The sequence below is a fragment of the Neoarius graeffei genome, chromosome 4 (genome assembly GCF_027579695.1).
Source record: "Neoarius graeffei isolate fNeoGra1 chromosome 4, fNeoGra1.pri, whole genome shotgun sequence".
Taxonomy (NCBI): Eukaryota; Metazoa; Chordata; class Actinopteri; order Siluriformes; family Ariidae; genus Neoarius; species Neoarius graeffei.
The window spans coordinates 51,835,212-51,857,210 of NC_083572.1; the positions used below are offsets into that span (position 1 = coordinate 51,835,212).

Sequence of the window (21,999 nt, forward strand, 5' to 3'; positions counted from 1 at the left end):
CATGCAAACTCCGCACAGAAAGGCCCTCGCCGGCCCCGGGGCTCGAACCCAGGACCTTCTTGCTGTGAGGCAACAGCACTAACCACTACACCACCGTGCCGCCCCACTTCAGCCCAAAGCTGCCCCATGTTAACCTAACCGCATGTCTTTGCACTGTGGGGGAAAATGGAGCACCCGGAGGAAACCCACATTGACAACATGCAAACTCCACACAGAAAGGCCCCTGTAGGCCACTGGGCTCGAACCCAGAACCTTCTTGCTGTGAGGTGACGGTGCTAACCACTACACCACCATGCTGCCCAACTACACTACTGAATGTAATATTCATTGGCCTAAAGCATAACATTCTCTGCAAAATGTAGTTTTTATTCATGTTTTAATAAATGATCATTGCCAAGGAATTCACTGGAGGTAAGGAAGAAAAATTGAACTAAAAGCCTGGCCTTGTGGTGCACCTGTGCAGATAATGAGAAAAGGTGACAGATAGAGGCCTGGAAAGCCCACGCAGATCCTGTTTTTCACACACAAGATTTGCTGAGCCATTTACAGATTGATGTGGTTATGACTTTTCTTCAGAAATAGTCGTGTATAATAGCAGTTAATATGGCCATTTGAAGGCATAACACCCTGACCTGCTGATCTAGCCTACAAGGTGAAAAGTGTCATGGACAGTTGAAAGGCATTAAATTTCACACAGGAAATTATTTTTCATTCAAACATTTTCGGTGATGATGATATTAATGGAAAGGACATAATTGTGAAGGCCAGTGGAGGAGATGTTACCAAAGTTTTGCAATTTTTATTTATTTATTTATTTATTTTTTACAACCCCAATTCCAAAAAAAAAGTTGGGACACTGTCTCATCTCATTATCTCTAGCCGCTTTATCCTGTACTACAGGGTCGCAGGCAAGCTGGAGCCTATCCCAGCTGACTATGGGCAAAAGGTGGGGTACACCCTGGACAAGTTGCCAGGTCATCACAGGGCTGACACATAGACACAGACAACCATTCACACCTACGGTCAATTTAGAGTCACCAGTTAACCTGCATGTCTTTGGGGGAAACCGGAGCAAACCCACACGGACAGAACATGCAAACTCCGCACAGAAAGGCCCTCGCCGGCCACAGGGCTCGAACCCGGACCTTCTTGCTGTGAGGCGACAGCGCTAACCACTACACCACCATGCTGCCCGTTGGGACACTGTGTAAAACATAAATAAAAACAATGTGAAGATTTGCAAATCATGGAAACCTTATATTTCATTAAAAATAGTATAAAGACAACATATCAGATGTTGAAACTGAGAAATGTTATTGTTTTTTGAAAAATATAAGCTCATTTTGAATTTGATGTCAGTAACATGTTTCAGAAAAGTTGGGACGGGGCAACAAAACACTGAAAAAGTTGTGTAGTGCGAACATAAAACTTATTTGGTTAATTGGCAGCAGGTCAGTAACATGATTGGGTATAATCAGAGCATCCCAGAGAGGCAGAGTCTCTCAGAAGTAAAGATGGGGAGGGGTTTACCGCTCTGTGAAAGACTGCATGGGCAAACAGTGCAACAATTTAAAAATAACATTCCTCAATATAAAATTGCAAAGAATTTGGGGATCAGATCATCTGTGGTACATAATATCATTAAAAGCTTCAGAGAATCTGGAGAAATCTCTGTATGCAAGAGACAAGGCTGAAAATAGATATTGGATGCCTGTGATCTTCAGGCCCTCAGGTGACACTGCATTAAAAGCAGACACGTGTCTGTAGTGGAAATCACTGTATGGGCTCAGGAACACTTCAGAAAACCATCGTCTGTGAAAACAGTTCATTACTGCATCCACAAATGCAAGTTAAAACCAGATATAAACAATATCCAGAAACACCACCACCTTCTCTGGGCCTGAGCTCTTTTACGATGGACTGAGGGAGAGTGGAAAACTGTCCCGAGGTCTGACGAATCAAGAGTAGAAATTCTTTTTAGAAATCATGGACACCACGTCCTCCAGGCTCAAGAGGAGAGGGGCCATCCGGCTTGTTATCAGTGCACAGTTCAAAAGCCAGCATCTGTGATGGTATGAGGGTGCATTAGTGCACATGACATGGGTAGCTTGTACATCTGGGAAGGCATCATTAATGCTGAATGATGTATACACGTTTCAGAGCAATATGCTGCCATCCAGACAAAATCTTTTTCAGGGAAGGCCTTCCTTCTTTCAGCAAGACAAACTGCTTTCTGCACATATTAAAACTGCATGGCTCCGTAGTAAAAGAGTCCAGGTGCTAAACTGGCCTGCCTGCAGTCCAGACCTGTCTCCCATTTAAAACATTTGGCACATTATGAAGCGCAAAATACAACAAAGGAGACCCCGAACTGTTGAGCAACCGAAATTGTATATCAGGCAAGAATGGGACAATATTTCTCTTTCAAAACTACAGCAACTGGTCTCCTCAGTTCCCAAACGTTGACAGTGTGTTGTTAAAAGTAGAGGTGATGCAACACAGTGGTAAACATGCTCCTGTCCCAACTTTTCTGAAACGTGTTGCTGACATCAAATTCAAAATGAGCATGCATTTTTCAAAAAACAAGAAAATTTCTCAGTTTCAACATTTGATGTGTTGTCTTTGTACGATTTTCAATGAAATATAGTGTTTCCCTGATTTGCAAATTATCGCATTCTGTTTTTATTTACAGTTTACACAACGTCCCAACTTTTTTTGAAACTGGGGGTGTGCATATTAACCCCAGACTTGAGTAAAACGTTGTCTGTCTAATGCATAAGTACATACACAAAAGGTTTATCATTACATTTCAAATTCTTGTTGCCTGCAGTATGTGAGCAATGAACTAACTGTTTGGTTTTGTTTGGCATTCAAGTTTGGTAATTTGGTACATATTTTGGTTCAGTTTGGCATAATTCCCTATGATTCTACTTGTCATGGGTTGAAATATATGGCCTTTTCTTGCTGGTTTTCCTCTTTAGGTCCCCTACCAGGAGCTGGGAGGAAAGACGCTGGTTATGTCTGTTTATGACTACGATCGCTTCTCCAAGCACGACATCATCGGTGAAGTCAAACTGCCCATGAACACAGTGGACTTGGGACAGCCCATTGAGGAATGGAGAGACCTGGAAAGTGCTGAGAAGGAAGAGGTGAATTGTCTAATCTGATGAAATGCTACTATGACCTTCTTTTGACATAAATTGAATTTCATACATTGAAAGTGAAATGAAGCTTCGATATTACTTTTATTCTACTACTTTTGTATTTTTGTTCATTCAGTTTCATTTACATCCATCATCTTTTACAAAGTTAGTGATTATATGTATCTAACAGCCCAGAAAGATAAGGATTAAAGACCCTCCTCCTTTCTTTAGTGTGTGTGTGCGCATCAAATATTCTTTTTCCTTCCCTTTTGTCTGTCTAGCCGGAGAAGCTTGGTGATATCTGCATTTCACTGCGGTATGTCCCCACTGCTGGTAAACTGACTGTCTGCATTCTGGAGGCCAAAAACCTGAAGAAAATGGATGTGGGTGGACTGTCTGGTAAGAAAAACCACCTAATCAGGAAAACTGACGGTAGACTGAAGGACATTACTTATATTGCCTTTATACAGATGCTGACTGGTCATTGTACGAGGAGTTTGTAATTACAGTTGTGAAGATAATTTCAAAATCGGCCTTCTGTTAAAGATTACTGATTGACTGGTGAAAACGTAATCATTAAAGAGCACTCGAATGGTTTCAGTAAATCGATGAAACTTTCTAATCACAGTTTATTACTTTCCAATTACTTTCCATTTGAAGGTAAGACAGTAAGTGGAAACGAATTCTAAAAAAAAAAATCAGACAATGCATTTAGTTAATAACGGTTTTGGATGAATCTCTGGGCAGATCCGTATGTGAAGATCCAACTGCTACAGAATGGCAAGCGTCTAAAGAAGAAGAAGACCACAGTGAAGAAGAATACACTGAACCCATACTACAACGAGTCCTTCAGCTTTGAGATCCCACTGGAGCAGATGCAGGTATGATCTTACAGTAAACTTTGTCTAAAGCACGCAGTACATTCATCTGTGGAATGAAATAGTCACTGTTTACTGATGGTTTTGATTAGCCCTGTCCACAATGATGCACTGCTCCTCTTAAAACATATGTACCACGTCACCAAGAACTGATGAAGTATAATAATAATAATAAGACTGTCAGTGATGGCGTAGCTCATTCCAGCCTCGTCTAGTCCAGAAGGAACGATCTAAAGTGGGCCACCTTGTGCAATAAATGTTGCAAGCTATATACACTATATACACCCTAGGAATACCGACCTATTTGCCAGAAAGAATCCAAAACAGCGAGGAATTGACTGAGAAGAAGCAATTTTTGTTGAACTGCTCATTAAAGCTTAATTAGTCCATGACTTCATGAATAATTGTAATGAAGCAAATCTGGGTAGAAGTTATATGCACCCTCGGTACCCCTACCTTCATGCCAGAAAGAATCAAAATCGGAAAAGAATTGAGGGAGAAGAAGCGATTTGTGTGGAAACTGTTCGTTAGGGCTTAATTACCCCATATCTTCATTATTAATTGCAATTATGCAAATTTGGGTAGAAGCCATATGCACCCCAGGCAGACCTACCTTCCTGCCAAAAGGAATAAAAATTGGTGAAGTGAGAGAGAAGAAATGATTTTCGTGAAATGTGGATGACGCCAGACGGACAACAGACGACACGTTGGCATAAGCTCATCGTCTGTCGGCCGGATGAGATGATGATAATAATAATAATAATAATAATAATTTGTTAAATTCACAAAGAATGATTCACAAACCTGAGTTGCTTTACAACAAACAGAAAAAAAACTGATGTTTAGAATAAGAACATAGGATTATTTTAAAAAAGAATAAATAAATAAATAATTTATAAATAAATCTCATCTCATCTCATTATCTCTAGCCGCTTTATCCTTCTACAGGGTCGCAGGCAAGCTGGAGCCTATCCCAGCTGACTATGGGTGAAAGGCGGGGTACACCCTGGACAAGTCGCCAGGTCTATTTAATTTATTGTTTAAAATAATATATACATTTAAAAATGAATAGATAGATGGACAGATGGATGGATGATGGGTGAAAGTGTTGAGAGAATAGAAACATGGCTGTATTCATAGTCCAAAAGATCTTGATTACAGATTTTCAATATTTAAGCATATTCAGAGTACAATTACACAGCTGATTATGTTGATTTTCTGGTTGCACCATCCAAATAATAAAAATTTTCTGCATGTATTTCAGGTCTGTGACATTTCTTTTTTTGAATCAGTGGTGTTTGGGATTGTTTTTGCAGTAGTGTCCAGATCACGGGTTCTCTGTGGTGTGCTGTAAGGCAAAGTGTCACTTATTTTATTTTTTTTTAACTTTTACAAGAATTTTTGAATATCTAAATCATCTTTCGTCCCATTTTCAGATTGATTTCAAAAATAAATTTAGGTCCGCTGAGAAGGATTATTATTGTAGTAACCGGAAAAGGCAAGTCGCTCTAATTGTGGTGAGCACAAAGGCTCATGGGACTGTTAATGTTTAAGTTTAGAGAGCATTCGGGGCTAAATAGCAGCCACCATGGCTGAGACTCCTGCAGTAATTAATCACCTCCAGCCAGCATTCATAATAGGCATGCATCATGTAATAAAATAAAACAACTTCTCCTAGATCAGGGCGATGTACAGAGCACAGGAGATTTCAGAAGAAGCTGAGCTCTCTGTCTCATGGCTCGTTTTTCGATGCATGCTTGCCACATTAGCACACTACCCATCAACACGGTTGCTAGAATATGTTACATAATCACAGTCACAGAATAATCAATAACTTCCTGATAATCAATAACCAGATTTATTGGTGTGTCTTGGCATTCTAGTTAGACATTAATCTGCCTTCGCCACAAAAAGGTTGAAAACCTCAGGTCTAGATCACAACCATTTGCCTTTAAGCCTGAAACATAAAATAAGGATTGAAGAAAGAAATATGATGAAATAAGTGATGAATAAACATCTAATAGGAGTCTGGAATATTACCAAAATATTGCTGCATGAATAGTCCTGATTGGAATGATCACAATACTCACATTATTAAAACGCAGGTTTGCTTTAGAGCTCAGGAAGGTCATTGTGGAGAAACCAGCAAGAGTACGCTAGATTTTGAAAGTCTCCAACCCAAAAAAAATCCCACCATCACCCTTCAGCCCTCCCTCCAAGGCCACTTCTCCAAAAGACATGAACATGCACTGCCAGTAGTTTTTTTTTTTTTATTGTCAGAGCATTTGATTTATTCATTGCTGTCGGGATTTAAAGAGAATTTCAAGAAATATAACAAATGCTCTTTTTTTTTAACTCTAGCTTTAATTTAGCAAAATGGCTTCCACCGTCTTTATTCAGCAGCTTATAAAATAGCACTTAATCCAGCACATCCTGTTATTTTATAGTCTTGGAGAGATTGAGGTAGTGTGTTTGAAGACGTTAGTTATCAGAAGGCTTGAGTGTATGTTTAGGGGTGTAGGGATGGAGCAGTTCAGAAAGGTAAGATGGAGCATGTCATGAGCAGGGATTTCGAATGGACGTTGGCTGAAATCAGTATCCAGTGTATGAGGGTGGGCTGAAAAGTTCATAGCCTGACTATGATGCAATGGTTGAATTTGACCAAATGTGGTTTATTTTTCAACATAGTCTCCCCTGCGTTCCACACACCTCCTCCATCGGTGTTGCAGCGCTTGGATCCCCATGGTATCTGATGCTCAAAAAAGTCCTCAACAGCAAATATGACCTCATCATCGGTCCGATACTGCTTCCCAGCCAAGTGTTTTTTCATGTTTGGGAACAGAAAATAGTCAGATGGGGCCAAATCAGGAGAATATGGAGGGTGATCCAGCAGTTCAAAGCCATAGTCATGCACAGCAGCCATTGCAACCACAGACTTGTGAGCAGGTGCATTGTCCTGGTGAAACAAGACCCCCTTTGTCAGTTTTCCAGGCCGTTTTGACTTGATTGCCTTTCGCAGCTGCCTCAGCAAGTTGGCATAATATTCTCCACTGATAGTTTGGCCTTTCTGAAAGTAGTCAATGAACACAATGCCCTTTGCATCCCAGAAGACGGAGGTCATCACCTTCCCTGCCGACGACACAACCTTGGCCTTCTTTGGAGGGGGAGAAGACGGGGTTTTCCACTGCATGGACTGCCATTTGGTCTCTGGCTCGAAGTGGTGGACCCAGCACTCATCTTGGGTGAGGAAACGTTCAAGAAAACTGGCTGGATCTGCTTCAAAAAGTGCCAAGTTTGCCTGCAACATGGCCAGTCTGGTGTGCTTTTGATCAGGCGTGAAAAGCTGTGACACCCACCGAGCGGAAACCTTCGACATCCCAAGTTCGTTATGCAAAATGTTCTCTACTCGTTCACAGGAGATGCCTACAGTATTAGCTAAATGATTAACAGTTAAACGTCTGTCATCCGTCACCATGTGCTGAACACAGTCGATGTTTCCTTGGGTGGTGGCTGTGGCAGGACGTCCGGACCTTGGATCATCTTCAAGGCTCTCCCTACCCCTCTTGAATTCAGCTGCCCACTTTTTCACAGTTGATAAAGCTGGAGCATCATCCCCTAATGTAGCAACCACGTCAGCATGAATGTCCTTGGGGGCTAACCCCTTTTTCTGCAGATATTTGATAACACCACAGTGCCAAATTTTATCCATATTCACAAAATGTCTCTTGTACTACTTTTCAAAGTCCTGAATTACTTGTCCAGTGTGGGTTTATCTGAAAATAAACAAAACAGTTAGTATCAGGAAAGGTTTATTTTAATGCATGCCAAGTTTCATTTCTAGAGCATAACTCCTTCTTCATCAGGCTATGAACTTTTCAGCCCTCCTTGTAGTTTATAGATTATAGGAGTGATATAAGCAGATTTTGCAGTATGGGAGAGTAAGCTGCTACAGTATATCTTCTAGCCAGGACACCAATAAAAACAGGAATTGCAATATTCAAAAGAAGTGGTAATGAAAGCAAGGATAAAGGTTTTAGCATGTTTTGCATTTTTAGTGAGTGCTCAAATGTCAAAACTAAGAGCGGGATCAAACGTAATGCCTAGAATCCACATTACAGATTAACGGTTAATAAGGATCCCGTCACTGTTAGAGACGAGGTCCAGATATTTGGCAGTAAGGATTTAGAACCAAAAATGATTCTCAGTGTTAAGCTTTAGAAGATTGGCGTTCATCCATAGTTCCATTTCTGGAGTACAATATACACTCACCTTCCACTTTATTACAAACACCCATCCACCTGCTGGTTGATGCAGTTCTCTAATCAGCCAATCCCTCGACAGCAGCACAATGCATAAAATCATGCAGATACAAATCAAGAGCTTCAGTTCATGTTCACTTCAAACATCAGAATGGGAAAAGTTGTGATCTCAATGTGTGACTTTCTCTGTGGTATGGGTGTTGGTGCCAGATGGACTGGTTTGAGTATTTCCGAAACTGCTGATCTCCCGGGGTTTTCACACACAACAGTCTCTAGAGTTTACACAGAATGGTGCGAAAAACAAAAAACATTGAGTGAGTGACAGTTCTGTGGGTGGAAATGTCTTGTTGATAAGAGAGGTCAGAGGGAAATGGCCAGATTGGTCCGAGTTGCCAGGAAGGATATACAGTTGTGGTCAGACGTTTACATACAGTGACATGAATGTCATCTTGGATATGAATGTCAATGGCAATATTTGGGCTTTCAGTAATTTCTTTGAACTGTTCTTTTACTGTGGCAGAATGATTGTACAGCATAAATCTGTAATTTAAAAAAACACTAGTATTTGGTGCACAAGTTTTAATTTTCTTTGGGTTTTCTGAAATCAACACAGGGTCAAAATTATACATACAGGGTCAAAAATATACATACAGCACACCTAATATTTGGGTAAAATGTCTCTTCATAGATTCGCCTTGACCAAACATTTTTGTTTACCATGAACAAGCTTCTGGCAGAATTCTGGTTGGATATTTCACGACTCTTCATGGTAGAATTGGTAGAGTTCAATTAAATTTGCTTTTGTTCTTGGCATGGACTCGACTTATAAGCACGGTCCATATATTTTCAATAGAGTTGAAGTCAGGACTTGGTTTAAGCTTAATGTTAGCCTGCTTTATCCTCCACAACCAGCTCTGATGTGTGTTTTGGGTTCATTGTCCTGTTGTAACTCCCAAGTCGTGTTCAAGTTTCTGATGGTTTATGCTGAAGAATTCTGAGGTAGTCCTCCTTCTTCATTATTCCATCCACTTTGTGCAATGAACCAGTTCCACTGACAGCAAAACAGCCCGAGAGCATGATGATCCTACCACCACACCAGCTGGTACAGTGTCCCTCTGTACATGGTGGTCATTGTGGCCAAACAACTCAATCTTTCTCATCTGACCACACAGCTATCCTCCAGAAGGCTTTTTCTTTGTCCGTGTGGTCAGCTTCAAACTTTAGTTAAACTTGAAGGTGTCAATTTTGGAGCAGGGGGTTATTTCTTGGATAGCAGCCTCTTAGTCCATGGTGATCTGAACTGTAGACAGTGATCCATCAGCTTCCAGTTCATGGCAGAGCTGTGCCATGGTGGTTCCCAGGTTGTTCCTGACCATCCAAGCCAATTTCCTTTCAGCTGAGGATGACAGTTTGGGTTTTCTTGAAGCAAAGTGGCTTGGCAATGTGACTACACCTCACAATAACTTGGATACAGTTGTTTGAACTGATCTTGGAATTTGCAGTTGTTTAGAAATGGCTCCAAGAGACATTCTGGAGTTGTGTATATCTGCAATCCTATTTCTCAAATCTGCACTGAGCTCCTTGGACTTTCCCATTTTACTGTGTGTTGGTCAATCCAATGAGTGCTGTAAACAAACCCTTTTTATGAAGGCACAGAGAAGCTACCAGCTGTAGTCAATCATGATCACTAACAGGAAGTGAAGAAGCCTTGGCCTTGGCAAGATAAGAGACATTTTGGAAGTTTCAGCACCTCTGAATTAATAATCTAAGTGAGCATATATAAATTTTTTACCCTGTGTTGATTTCAGAAACCCCAAAGAAAATTAAAACTTGTGCACCAAATTCTAGTGGGTTTTTTTTTTATTAAAGATGTATGCTGTACAATCATTCTGCCACAGAAAAAGAACAGTTCAGAGAAATTACTGAAAGCCCAAATATTGCCATGACATTCATATCCAAGATGACATTCATGTCACTGTATGTAAACTTCTGACCACAACTGTAGCAACTCGTAGCAACTCTTTACAACTGTGGTGAGCAGAAAAGCATCTCAGCATGGAGGAACAATGGGTTCCAGTCCTGCCAGCCAAGAACAGGAATCTTAGAATCAAGAACAAGTTCCTATTAAAGTGGTTGGCGAGTGTCTGTGGATGTGATGGATTAGAGAGACATAAATCTGTGTATCATCAGCAAAACACTAAAAACAGATTGTGACACTGTATAGCTAATGCTGTCCGTGTGTAACAAGTAAATAATGAAAAGGCCAAGGACTGATCCCTGGGGAACACCCTGACCTACAGTAGCAGTAACAGATTTGTGTTTGCTGATGGGAACAAAAAGTTGTTTGTTAATAAGACAAGATTTGAACCAGGCAAGAGCTATGTCTATAACACCAACAGCTGAGAGATGGGGGATGAGTGGGAAATGATGTGATGTACTGGACTAAAAACAGCACAGAGGTCATAAAGGTCCAGAATATTGATGACTTCAGAGTCGGCGGAGAAAAAGAGCAGTCCCAGTACTGTGTAATATCTGGAAGGCAGAGTGAAATGTTTCAGAAAGATTATTAGCATTTAGGAAGATTTGTGACTGTGAGGCTATAACCAGTTCCCACACTTTAGCCAGGAAAGGTCTATGGGGTGATAGCTTTCAAGTAAGGCAGAGTCAAGATGAAATTTCTTAATAATGGTTTTGACATTTGTGATTTTAATAGCAGTAGGGACATGCCCTGTTAATGAGATGACAGACGGATGTGGAGATGACAGAAACACTTCTGAAGGAATGGAGTGGGGGCAGGATCAAGTGGGCAGGAAGATGCATTAGGTGTAGTGATAAGATCGGAGATGGTGCTTGGCTCAGTAAAAGAAAAAAGCTATTAAGAGTTTATCTGGGGTTTTAAGCAGCATATCACTGTTTCTATGTGAAGTTGAGACTCCATGGAGACACTGATGAATATTGCTAATTCATTAAAGCTGAGAAAAGTGTCACAGTGCTCAGTTGAACTAGAGATTGCAGCTGGTGGAGGTTGAAGGAGTTTTTTTTTTTTTTAATGACAGCAAACAAGTTTTTGGTATTATTAAAAAAGAGTTTTGGGTGTGCGTCCAGTTCCACTGATTACAGAGGCAAAATTCAGCTTATACACTGATCAGCCATGTCATTATGATCACTGAGAGGTGAAGTGAATAACATCGATTATTTCAGTATACTGACACCTGTCAAGGGGTGGGATATATTAAGCAGCAAGAGAACAGTCAGTTCTTGAAGTTGGTGTGTTGGAAGCAGGAAAAATGAGCAAGCGTAAGGATCCGAGTGACTTTGACAAGGGCTAAATTGTGATGGCTAGATGACTGGGTCTGAGCATCTCCAAAATGGTACATCTTGTGGGGTGTTCCCAGTATGCAGTGGTTCATACCTACCAAAAGTGGTCCAAGGAAGGACAACTGGTGAACCAGCGACAGGGTCATGGGTGTCAAAGGCTCAGTGATTCGCACAGGGCATGAAGGCTAGCCCATATGGTCCAAACCCACAGAACAGCTACTGTAGCACAAACTGCTAAAAAAAGTTAAGACTGACACCTTTCTGTTTTAGCCAGCATTAACTTTTTCAGCAGTTTGTGCTACAGTAGCTCTTCTATGTTATTGGACCATATGGGCTAGCCTTCCTGTCCCATGTGAATCAAATAGCTATGGCCACCCATTCCCCTGTTGCTGGTTCACCGGTTGTCCTTCCTTGGACCATTTTTGGTTGGTACTAACCACTGCATACCGGGAACACCCCACAGGATGTGCCATTTTGGAGATGCTCAGACCCAGTCATCTAGCCATCACAATTTGGCCCTTGTTAAAGTTGCTCAGGCCTGAGTTTCCCAAAAGCATCGCCGCACAAAGATCATTGTTAAATAGTAGAGCGAGCAGCACAATGAACGCTCTGTCTCCAAGGTAAGCTGCTCTTAGTGTAAAGAGGCTTTTGGGAAACCCACCCCAGATCCTTACGCTTGCCCATTTTTCCTGCTTCCAGCACATCAACGTCAAGAATTGACTGTTCGCTTGCTGCCTAATATATCCCACCCCTTAACAGGTGCCATTGTAATGAGATAATCAATGTAATTCACTTTACCTGTCAGTGGTCATAATGTTATGGTTGATTGGTGTATAATTCAGGAGTACACTGTCACGGTATTGCAATAAGAAATTGAAATTTTCTTGGCAGCCTTGGTAATAAGAACACTGAAAAAAAGCAATGACTTTGATCAGAAACCTCAATTACAGAAGCAGAGACACAAACCAGTGAAGCATATTAAATGGAGTGTCTGAATGTGAGTCGGGAAATTAACATGCTGCATCACATTAAAACATAAATGGACATTATTTTTGGTTGACAAGTAATAGTTTGTATCAGAATTGATGTTAAATTCCTCGAGCACAAAGAGCAGTTTGCGAAATTCAGACTGAAGTTTTTGGGGTCGTCTTAGCAGTAGCAGTGAGTAGAAGAACAATATTTAGTGCCATTATTCAAATAAAACACACAGTGACTATTATTAAAGGAAAATTCTGGGATTTTTTTAAAACCTGAGCCCTATTTGGGTCCAGGTATTTACTAGGGACAAAAACGATTGCAATCAGTCCAGTACTGAGTTAGAACATTATAATCAGCAGCCACAAAACGGCTATACAATGTAATCCTACAGGGCAGTCATCCGCATCAAAGTAAACAGCTTGTTTTCTCCACTGACAGGGTCATAAGGTTATTATATGTGTCTGACAACATGGAAAAGATTCCTACAGAGATACACCTGTGTCTATTTACTTCAGTAACTGGAGTGTGTTTACAAACGGGATCCTTTCCATGTTGTCAGACACTCGTTCTTATTGTTGTAATCAGCTAAATATTCAGGCATTACTTTGGACATGGACTTCCTCACAAATTCTGCATGACTTCTCTTTTTGTAAACATCAATAATCAGCTACAGGCACTGAATGGGGTGCTGTGTCAGAGACCGGAAGAAGAGAAAGGTAAAACAATATCTGCAGAAACAGTAATCTATTTTCTATAGTTTCTGTACAGTTATTGAGCAAACAGGCACAGGTGTAGCTCTGTAGGGATCCTTTCCATGATGTTTACTTTGACACGGATGTTTGCCCAGTAGGATTACATTGGATAACAGTTTTGTAGTTGCAGGTTATAGTGTTCTAACACAGTACTGGGCCAGTTTCAATCGTTTTTGCCCCTGGTAAATAGTTGGACCCAAACAGATGGGAAAATAAGGCCCAGGTTAAAAAAAAAAAACTGGAATTTTCCTTTAAGGCCATTATTATAAATGACACTGAGTCTACTACCTGTTCCCTTCAACCTGAGTCTGGGTAGCTATCTGGACAGAGATGTGTATATTACATTACATTACATTACATTGCATGGTATTTAGCAGAAGCTGTTATCCAGAGCAACGTACAACAAGTGCAGAAGTCAGTTACATGAAGTGCTGAACTTGTAGGCAAGAAAGTTCTAGTACCAACTGAACAAATGACAACAATACATAGTGTAATATTCTGTTGAAGTATCAATACTCAAACAGCCAAGGAAATAAATCAATCATATAAAGTACAGCTAAATGGAGAACTCAAACGGCTAACCCCAGGCTAGACAGTATACAGCCTGTGTTGGTCTACACTGAAATGCAGTTACACAGTGGGCAGGGAAACAGGGGAGAGGTGCAGCCTGGAGAGGTGAGTCTTCAGTCTACGCTTGAAGATGGTCATGGAGTTGGCAGCTCTGACCTCAATGGGAAAGTCATTCCGCCAACAGGGAACCAGGACAGACAGCAGTCTTAAGCGAGCTGGGGAGGGGCCAGGTGAGCAGTAGTCACGGAGCATAGGGATCTGGCTGGCATGTAGGGGTGGATCAGACTCTAGAGGTATGCTGGCCATAACCCTTTGACAGCTTGGTAAGTTAGCACCAATGTCTTAAATTTGATATGGGCTGTGATAGGTAGCCAGTGCAGGTCAGCAAGCAGAGGGGTGACATGAGAACAACAAGAGATGTTGTAGACCAAGCAAGCTGCAGCATTCTGGAGGAGCTGCAGGGGTCTGATGGCAGATGTTGGAAGGCCAACAAGGAGAGAGTTGCAGTAGTCCAAGCAGGAGAGGATCAGTGCTTGGAGCAGGAGCTGAGTAGAGTAGGTGGTGAGAAAAGGGCAGGTCCTTCAGATGTTGCAGAGGAGGAACCTACACATCCGGGTTGCTGCAACGATGTTCACTGAGGAGGAGAGTTTGTCGCCAAACACGACCCCATGATTCTTTGCATGGGTAAAGATGACCTAGAGATGTCCCCCAGGGAGATGACGATGTCCAGGGGTGAAGATGACAGAGCAGGAATGTAGAATACCTCCATCTTGCCTGAGTTGAGCTTCAGGTGATGGTCGTCCATCCAGCTCTGGATGTCACGTAGGCAAGCAGAGATGCAAGTGGAGATTTGTGTGTCAGAAGGAGGAAAAGAGAGAAACAGTTGGGTGTCATCAGCATAGCAGTGGTAGGATAGACCATGAGCAGAGATAATCGGGCTGAGAGATTCTGGGTGTAGAGGGAGAAGAGAAGCGGGCCAAGGACTGAACCTTGAGGGACACCAGTGGTAAGTGGGCATGGTGCTGATACAGTACCAGACCAGGTAACCTGGAAGGAGCGACCGGAGAGGTAGGACTTGAACCAGTATAGGGCTGTCCCACAGATCCCTAGAGCTGATAAGGATGACAGGAGGATGAGGTGATCAACAGTGTCAAATACAGCAGAAAGGTCAAGTCATCTATGTGTATAGTCATCTCAGTGAGGGAAAAAAAACACATGCAGGGTTTTCTGTACCACCAATTTATTAAGTGGTGCTTTAGCTGAAAGAAAGTGACAGCTTAAGTGTCTTTGCAGTAGGTGCAGAAATGGTTAGGTGCTTTTGGGTAGGTTCCTGTGATGCGAATGGTTTAATTACAATGGGAATTTTAACAATGTCAAATAATGGGAATAGTCAAGTCAAAATCAGAAAATGCTACATACCTGCGAGTACAAGTATTAAATTTAGTATTTGACAACAAATACCAAGTATTCTCAGGCACTAAATTTTGTGATTGTACTTGTATGTATGTAGCATTGTCTGATTTTGACAAGATGGGTCCATTATCTGTAGCCGCTTATCCTGTTTTACAGGGTCGCAGGCAAGCTGGAGCCTATCCCAGCTGACTATGGGCGAGAGGTGGGGTACACCCTGGACAAGTCGCCAGGTCATCGCAGGGCTGACACACAGAGACAAACAACCATTCACACTCACAGTCACACTTACGGTCAATTTAGAGCCACCAATTAACCTAACCTGCATGTCTTTGGACTGTGGGGGAAACCCATGCAGACGCGGGGAGAACATGCAAACTCCACACAGAAAGGCCCTCGCTGGCCGCTGGGCTCGAACCCAGGACCTTCTTGCTGCGAGGCAACAGTGCTAACCACTACACCACCGTGCTGCCCACAAGATGGGTCAAGTACAGCTAATTCCTTGCATAAAGGGGGGAAAAAGAAGCACTGTTAGTCAGAGAATTACTGGATAAGAAAAACCCTAGACCACAACACCACACAGCACCATCTAACCTAGTGCCAGACTGCATGAGCCACACAGTAGCCACTCTCTAAACCTAGCAGCAAAACTGAGTGAAAGGGAAGCCAATAAACAACCACACAGCAATTAACTTTGGCAACAATAATTTATCAAGAGAACAACAGCTCACTCACTGCAAATGAGGTCGAAACGGTGAGGGTGGTAATGAGACAGCTTGGACAGGTAGGCAATAATAAGATCAGTCTGAGCTATGAGTTTAAGGATTATGATGAAACCGAGCAGACTTCTTCAGACTTTTGCAAAAATGTGAAAATATGCGTCTGGCTTTCATTCATCAACAACGCTTATCCATGAATGTGTGTGTATGGTAAATTGCATATGAACTTATTAACTTAAAGTGTGGGATTTATCAAACAGAGTGATTCTTCAGCTTTGACGATGTTGACCCAAAGCTCACATCAGTGAAAAACAATGCTGCGAGTGTCATGTGTTCAATCTGGAACTCTTTATATTGGAGCTTGTCAAATCCTGAGCCTGTACTGCTAAGACATTGAATTACCTTTGGAAGTTAGAGTGTTAAATACAAACAAGTCTGCATCATGACTTATCTCACTTTGTTGAAGGTTGTTGTTGCTCTTCATGAATTTTGGTGAGAGCACATTTTCAGGCTGGGGAATTTTATTTATTTATTTTTTTTTTCTGAAATCGCCCAGTGGCTTATCAGCAGAAGCTGATTCTCGAAACCAATACTGATAGATTTGTGCTATCTGCCAGGACGTAAACTGGAGAGGGAAATGATGCGCACAAATGCAATACCTGTGAAAGTCCTTTCAGCTATATGATTTTTGGCTACAGGCACATTTCAGAGTGATGCTTTGGATATAGCAGGTATGGCACAACCATCATTGAGAGGATTATACCTACAGCGTTGGATGCCATCATTTTTCTTGGCCCATCCTTTATCCATTTCCTGTACACCAGTGCACTGCAGACACATGTGAAACTACTTCCATGCAATCGCTGGCTTACTCAGCATCAGATGATTGAGGGATAGAAGTATTCTAATCACCACATGAATTCAGTTACAGCACCAGTCAAAATTTTGGACCCATTCATAGGTTTTTCTGTATTTTGACTCCTTTCTACACTGTAGAGCAATATTGAAGTCATCAAAACTATGAAATAACAAATGGAACATATATGAAATTATGTGGTAAACAAAAAAGTGTTAATAAACAAAATGTGTTCCATATTTTAGATTCTTCACTGTAGCCACCGTTTACCTTGATGACGCTTTTGCACACCATTAGCATTATCTTAACCAGCTTCATGAGGTAGTCACCTGGAATGCTTTTCAATTAACAGATGTGCCTCATCAAAAGTTAATTAGTGCAATTTCTTGCCTTTCTAATGCGTTCGAGACCAAACAGTAAATAGTAAATAATATAAATACAGCAAATAGCCCTATTCCACAACTGTAGCAATCTATATTATGTCAAGAAGTGCTCAACTAAGTAAAGAGAAACGACATCCATCATTACTTTAAGACATGAAGTGACTTTTAATGAATAAAAATCAAGAAAAAATATTGAGTTAGAAGCTGTGTCCAAACTTTTTAACTGGTACGGTCGATAAATCCCAGTGGTTTCTATTCTGTGAATCTCCAGCGTACACGTGTCATGTATTTGTTAATACTCAATCATTTTATTTAAAATTACAAACACACAGAAATATTAACTAGCACAACTCTCTGTTGAGCAAAAATCTAAATCTCTGCTTCAGAAAAAAAAAATTGATTTTGTTTGTCTGTTTCTACACGGCATGACAAAATACTTTCTTTTTTCGATACTATTAAAGTTACGCCTACACAACCCTGTACTGGTAATTGTCGTGTGTCTATTTAAATGAGCAGTGACTTGCACTTTTGTGTTCGAAACACATTAAATCCCAATTCCCCCAACCCCCCTCCCATTTTAAGCTCTCGCTCTCATATGAAAGCTACCAACTGAGAAGGGTGAAAGCTAACACATGCTTCCTCTCAGACACATCAATCCAGCCAGCTGCGTCTTTTTTGAACTGCATCACACACTTTTTGAGGAAAGCGCTGTCCATCGTCTGCTGCATACATGACCTCACAAATGCCCACGATTGGTTAGTGTCACTGTGATTGGCAGGGGAGAGAGAATAATACCATCGCTCCCATCCAGAAATCACAGGCAATCTTGTTCCCTTGGATCCTGGTCACAGACAGCTGTGGCATCATGTGGATTTGAACTCGTGAGCTCCTGACAATAAGGCGAATGTTTTTCTGTTGCACAATTTGAGAGCCATGAATCCCACTTTTATCGTGTTGTACATTTTGTGCATAAAAAGACATTTATAACCTTTTCTGTGGCATGTTGATAAAGCAAACATCTCACATCTTGCCTTGTTGTAAACAGACCACAAAACTGAACATTCTTGAATTACTTTTAATGTTGTCTTTGTCTTGCTACCTAGAAAATCCTTGTGGTGGTCACCGTCTTCGACTACGACAAGATTGGTAAGAATGACGCCATCGGAAAGATCTTTATTGGCAGCAAGGCCTCGGGCACAGAGCTGAAGCACTGGTCCGACATGCTGGCCAACCCACGCCGCCCTATCGCTCAATGGCACACCCTGAAAGAGGAAGAGGACATAGACGCCACGCTGGCTGCTCTCCATGCCAAGAAGTAACTCCATCTCTCTACAAATTCAACTAATCGACTAACCTCCCTCCTCAACCCATCCAACCCAGCCACCACTGCATGAAAGCCAACCAACCACCGCCCACGCCTACTCCAAATAATGTTCAGATTCATGTACTTGAAAGAGTCAACATTGCTGAATGTGAAAACTCCATGTGTCCCCAAAAACACCGTAGTTCATCCTGTAGTGTACACTGAGTGGAAGCGTGGTTGAAGAAGACACGTTTTGTCGTCCCAAAGCATTTTTCAAATTGTCATCCCATGCTCCTGCAACAGAAGGATATTTGCACATGGAGTCGTATAGCTTTCCTAACACAAACCTGTCATCTTCATCCTCGATGGTCAGTTACCATCAACATACCAAATTGATTCAATGAAATAATATCATTGCGTGTATATAAGAGAAAGAAAGTACTAAAAAAATTGGACTACCTGATAAAATATATTTAAATAGCACAGGAATATTATATGAACAATTCAATTCAATTATATTAAATTATATGGTATATTTTTCACACCCTATGTAACAACATTTACAGGTTTCAGGAAATGATGGCTATCCAACATGGTCGCATTTATCGACACAGCTCGAAAGTTGAAAAGCTTTCTACTGGTTCTGTGCACTGGGATTTGAAGCAAAATATAACTAATTCACAATTTACACAATCTAGCGATACACCTGGTACAAGTTATCAGCACCAACACGTCGCTCATGAATAGTAAGGCAAGTCTACGTGAAATACTTTACAAATGAAATTGTTTACAAACTGTACGTAAATCTTTAAGGCTGCTCGATATGAGTTGAGCTTTTAGAAATGTCAGTCTAAAGGTTAAATGCACTTTCGAGACGAAAGAAGAATCAGGGCTACAGTTTTTTGGAGCGGTTTACAGCGCTTTGTTAAAAAGGCAAAATTAGTCATAGTAGAAGACACTATCTGTAAACCCTTCAATCTGATCTCAATGCTACAGATGTTTATTTGTCAGAGGTTTCTGGAAGGGTTTAAAAAGATTATCCTGGTGGGATTGCCTTATGAAATACGGACTGAATTCGTTAATCTAAACCTACCATTTGTACCACACTTCAACTGACCATGACCGAGAATACTTTGTGAGAACAAATCGATCACCATTGATTAATTCGTAAGGCTATTAATTCACAGAAGCTTCCGAGCCATTTTCCATTCTCTCGATTCGTGTACATGTATAATATACAGTTCAAGCCTCTGGTTAGTTCACTGCCTTTGTTTGTTTGAAGGAACTTTGCCTACAACCACAAACAAACCCATTAAACACGATTCAATCAGAAGACATTTGAAATGCCAAAGTAATAATGCAGGTTTCATGGGAAGCAATGCAGTTCACTGGAGATGCGACAAACGTTGTCTCATCTCCATTCTTTTATGTTAGAAGGGACAAAAACGAGGCGATAGGCCAAACTTAGTTGAGTCCATCGAAGGGCACCTTCGCTCTTTCCCTCAGCTTTCCTCTAATCGTGCTGTACATATGCATTGATAAACTTTGTTTAATACAGCATGTGTCTATACCTTGATGTACATAGAAGCATGTTTTGAAGATAGAGCCTATATTGTGTATGTGTGGCATTTGTCATTTTGATAATAAAACGTAGAGGAAAAATACAATGACTGCACATTTTATTAAATTCCCCAGAGCGGGTGTTAGGAATTAACGTAAATCTTTAGCTGAAGATTTAAAGCCTATCAGGTTACTTTCTTTTCCTTTCGATCTGAGGAGTGCTACTCTGAGCTGTGTGTAAATTGTTTTCTTCAAATGTACCATATTATTATTATTATTGTGCTTACGTTTGTGACTTCTTTGTTTCTTTACGAGCTTATCATGCGTATCGTTTTTTTAATGCTCGTTTTATGTCCAGTCGATATTTCTTTGTTAACTTTTCTGTATTTGTTCTGTCTGTTGCTAATGTTATGTTTGTGAATACAATATTCTGATTTTTTTTTCTGGTTAAAAAAAATGTGTGTATTTACAGTAAGGAAAGCTAAGTCAGAAGCCATATGTGTGGTCCCTTTTCCACAAAAACTTCTAACCGTAGGACAAGAACGTGTACCTCAGTGACAAAAAAACCCAACAGATCACACACTCTTTGTATATCCCTCTGATTCAAAAGATGTGAAAGGAAACGTGAGTTTAAAAAAAAATAAGTAGCTGTCTGTTGAAAGGCAGTGTATTGTTTTATTTCTTTTAACGAACAGATCACAAAGAGGCAGGACTCGATTCATGCTCAAGCCAGTTCATGCACACATGTTGTTAGTCATAGAGTATTCGTATGTTAGTGATAGCGATCTCTGCATCAATGTAATCCAAAACAAGTTGATTTGGTGTTTCACATTAATCAGTACACAAATGCTTGCAAAAGTAGAACCAGTACAGTTCTAGTGATCCACATGTAACTGTGGCATGATTTTATTACGCACTGTGTGTCTATGTTAGTGTATGCCTGCGTGTGAGTGTGTGTGTTCGAAGTATTTACATTAATCAAGATTTGAAGTTTTGCCAGATGGCCAAAAGACGTTAATGAGTGTCTTATAATTGATGAGAAGAAAACCTGTCATTATAGATTATTAAAACAAAAATGTTGCTGTACAAGCCTGTAATTTAATGTGACGTGTGATCCTTTGTTTTGTTTGGTTTTGTTTTTCCTAACATCCAATGATTTGGTTCATGTAGGAGTTCTACCATGATGTGTGGGCTGTTTTACACGTTTAAAATGAGGACAGATTCCTGTCTGTCATTGGAGGGAAAGCTATGACTAGCTTACTGTGAATAAGCGTTTTCTTTTATTCCCAACTTGTGTGTATGAAGTGAGTACAAAACCTTGGACAGGTCTTGTCTTTGGTATCACACTTACATTATGAAAAGTCAAGCAATGGATTCCCCCCCATCTTGAATGTCTTGTTTTTCCAACGTTCTATCAAAGATGTGTTTTGTCTCTGGAACATTTGCTTGAGAGTGCTGTGTGCTTTTTAAGTCATGTCCAGCTGCCATGGACTTCTGTGCTGCTGCTTAGGACGTTGCAATAGGACCAATGAAGAAAAAAATTATGTCTTCATGGTTTTTTTTTTTTTTTTTTTCGTGTGTGACCAAGATTGAAAAGCTACAGGGGATGCTTACACCCCTGCCAAGCAGACAACAAAATCCCAGTCTTCCCTGGGACACTGGATGCCAGATGACTGGCCCCTTGCCCATGCTGAGATATTTAATTTCACCACCTGTCCAGCCCATACTAACGGCAAACACTTTGCCTACGCCATAAAGTCGACACATGCTTACTAACATGATCTAACACACTCGTTCTCTGTATTCATTTCATGGTGAAACCATGTAAAGACCTTTCCAAAGACCTGCTCGTCCTCGTCCACTGTGTCTC

General features: G+C 40.9%; 1 protein-coding gene across 5 annotated transcripts in view; it reads left to right on the forward strand.

Moving 5' to 3' along the window:
• The window catches only part of LOC132884404 (synaptotagmin-2-like), a 138,282-nt gene extending 117,846 nt beyond the window's left edge, over nucleotides 1-20,436 (forward strand). For all 5 annotated transcript variants that reach the window (XM_060918247.1, XM_060918245.1, XM_060918248.1 and 2 more), the window contains exons 6-9: nucleotides 2,982-3,149; nucleotides 3,425-3,542; nucleotides 3,891-4,024; nucleotides 18,370-20,436. In XM_060918247.1, coding sequence (XP_060774230.1) covers nucleotides 2,982-3,149; nucleotides 3,425-3,542; nucleotides 3,891-4,024; nucleotides 18,370-18,585 — 636 coding nt within the window. In that variant the 3' untranslated portion in view covers nucleotides 18,586-20,436. The remainder of the gene's footprint in view (nucleotides 1-2,981; nucleotides 3,150-3,424; nucleotides 3,543-3,890; nucleotides 4,025-18,369) is intronic.
• Nucleotides 20,437-21,999: the final 1,563 nt, after the last annotated feature.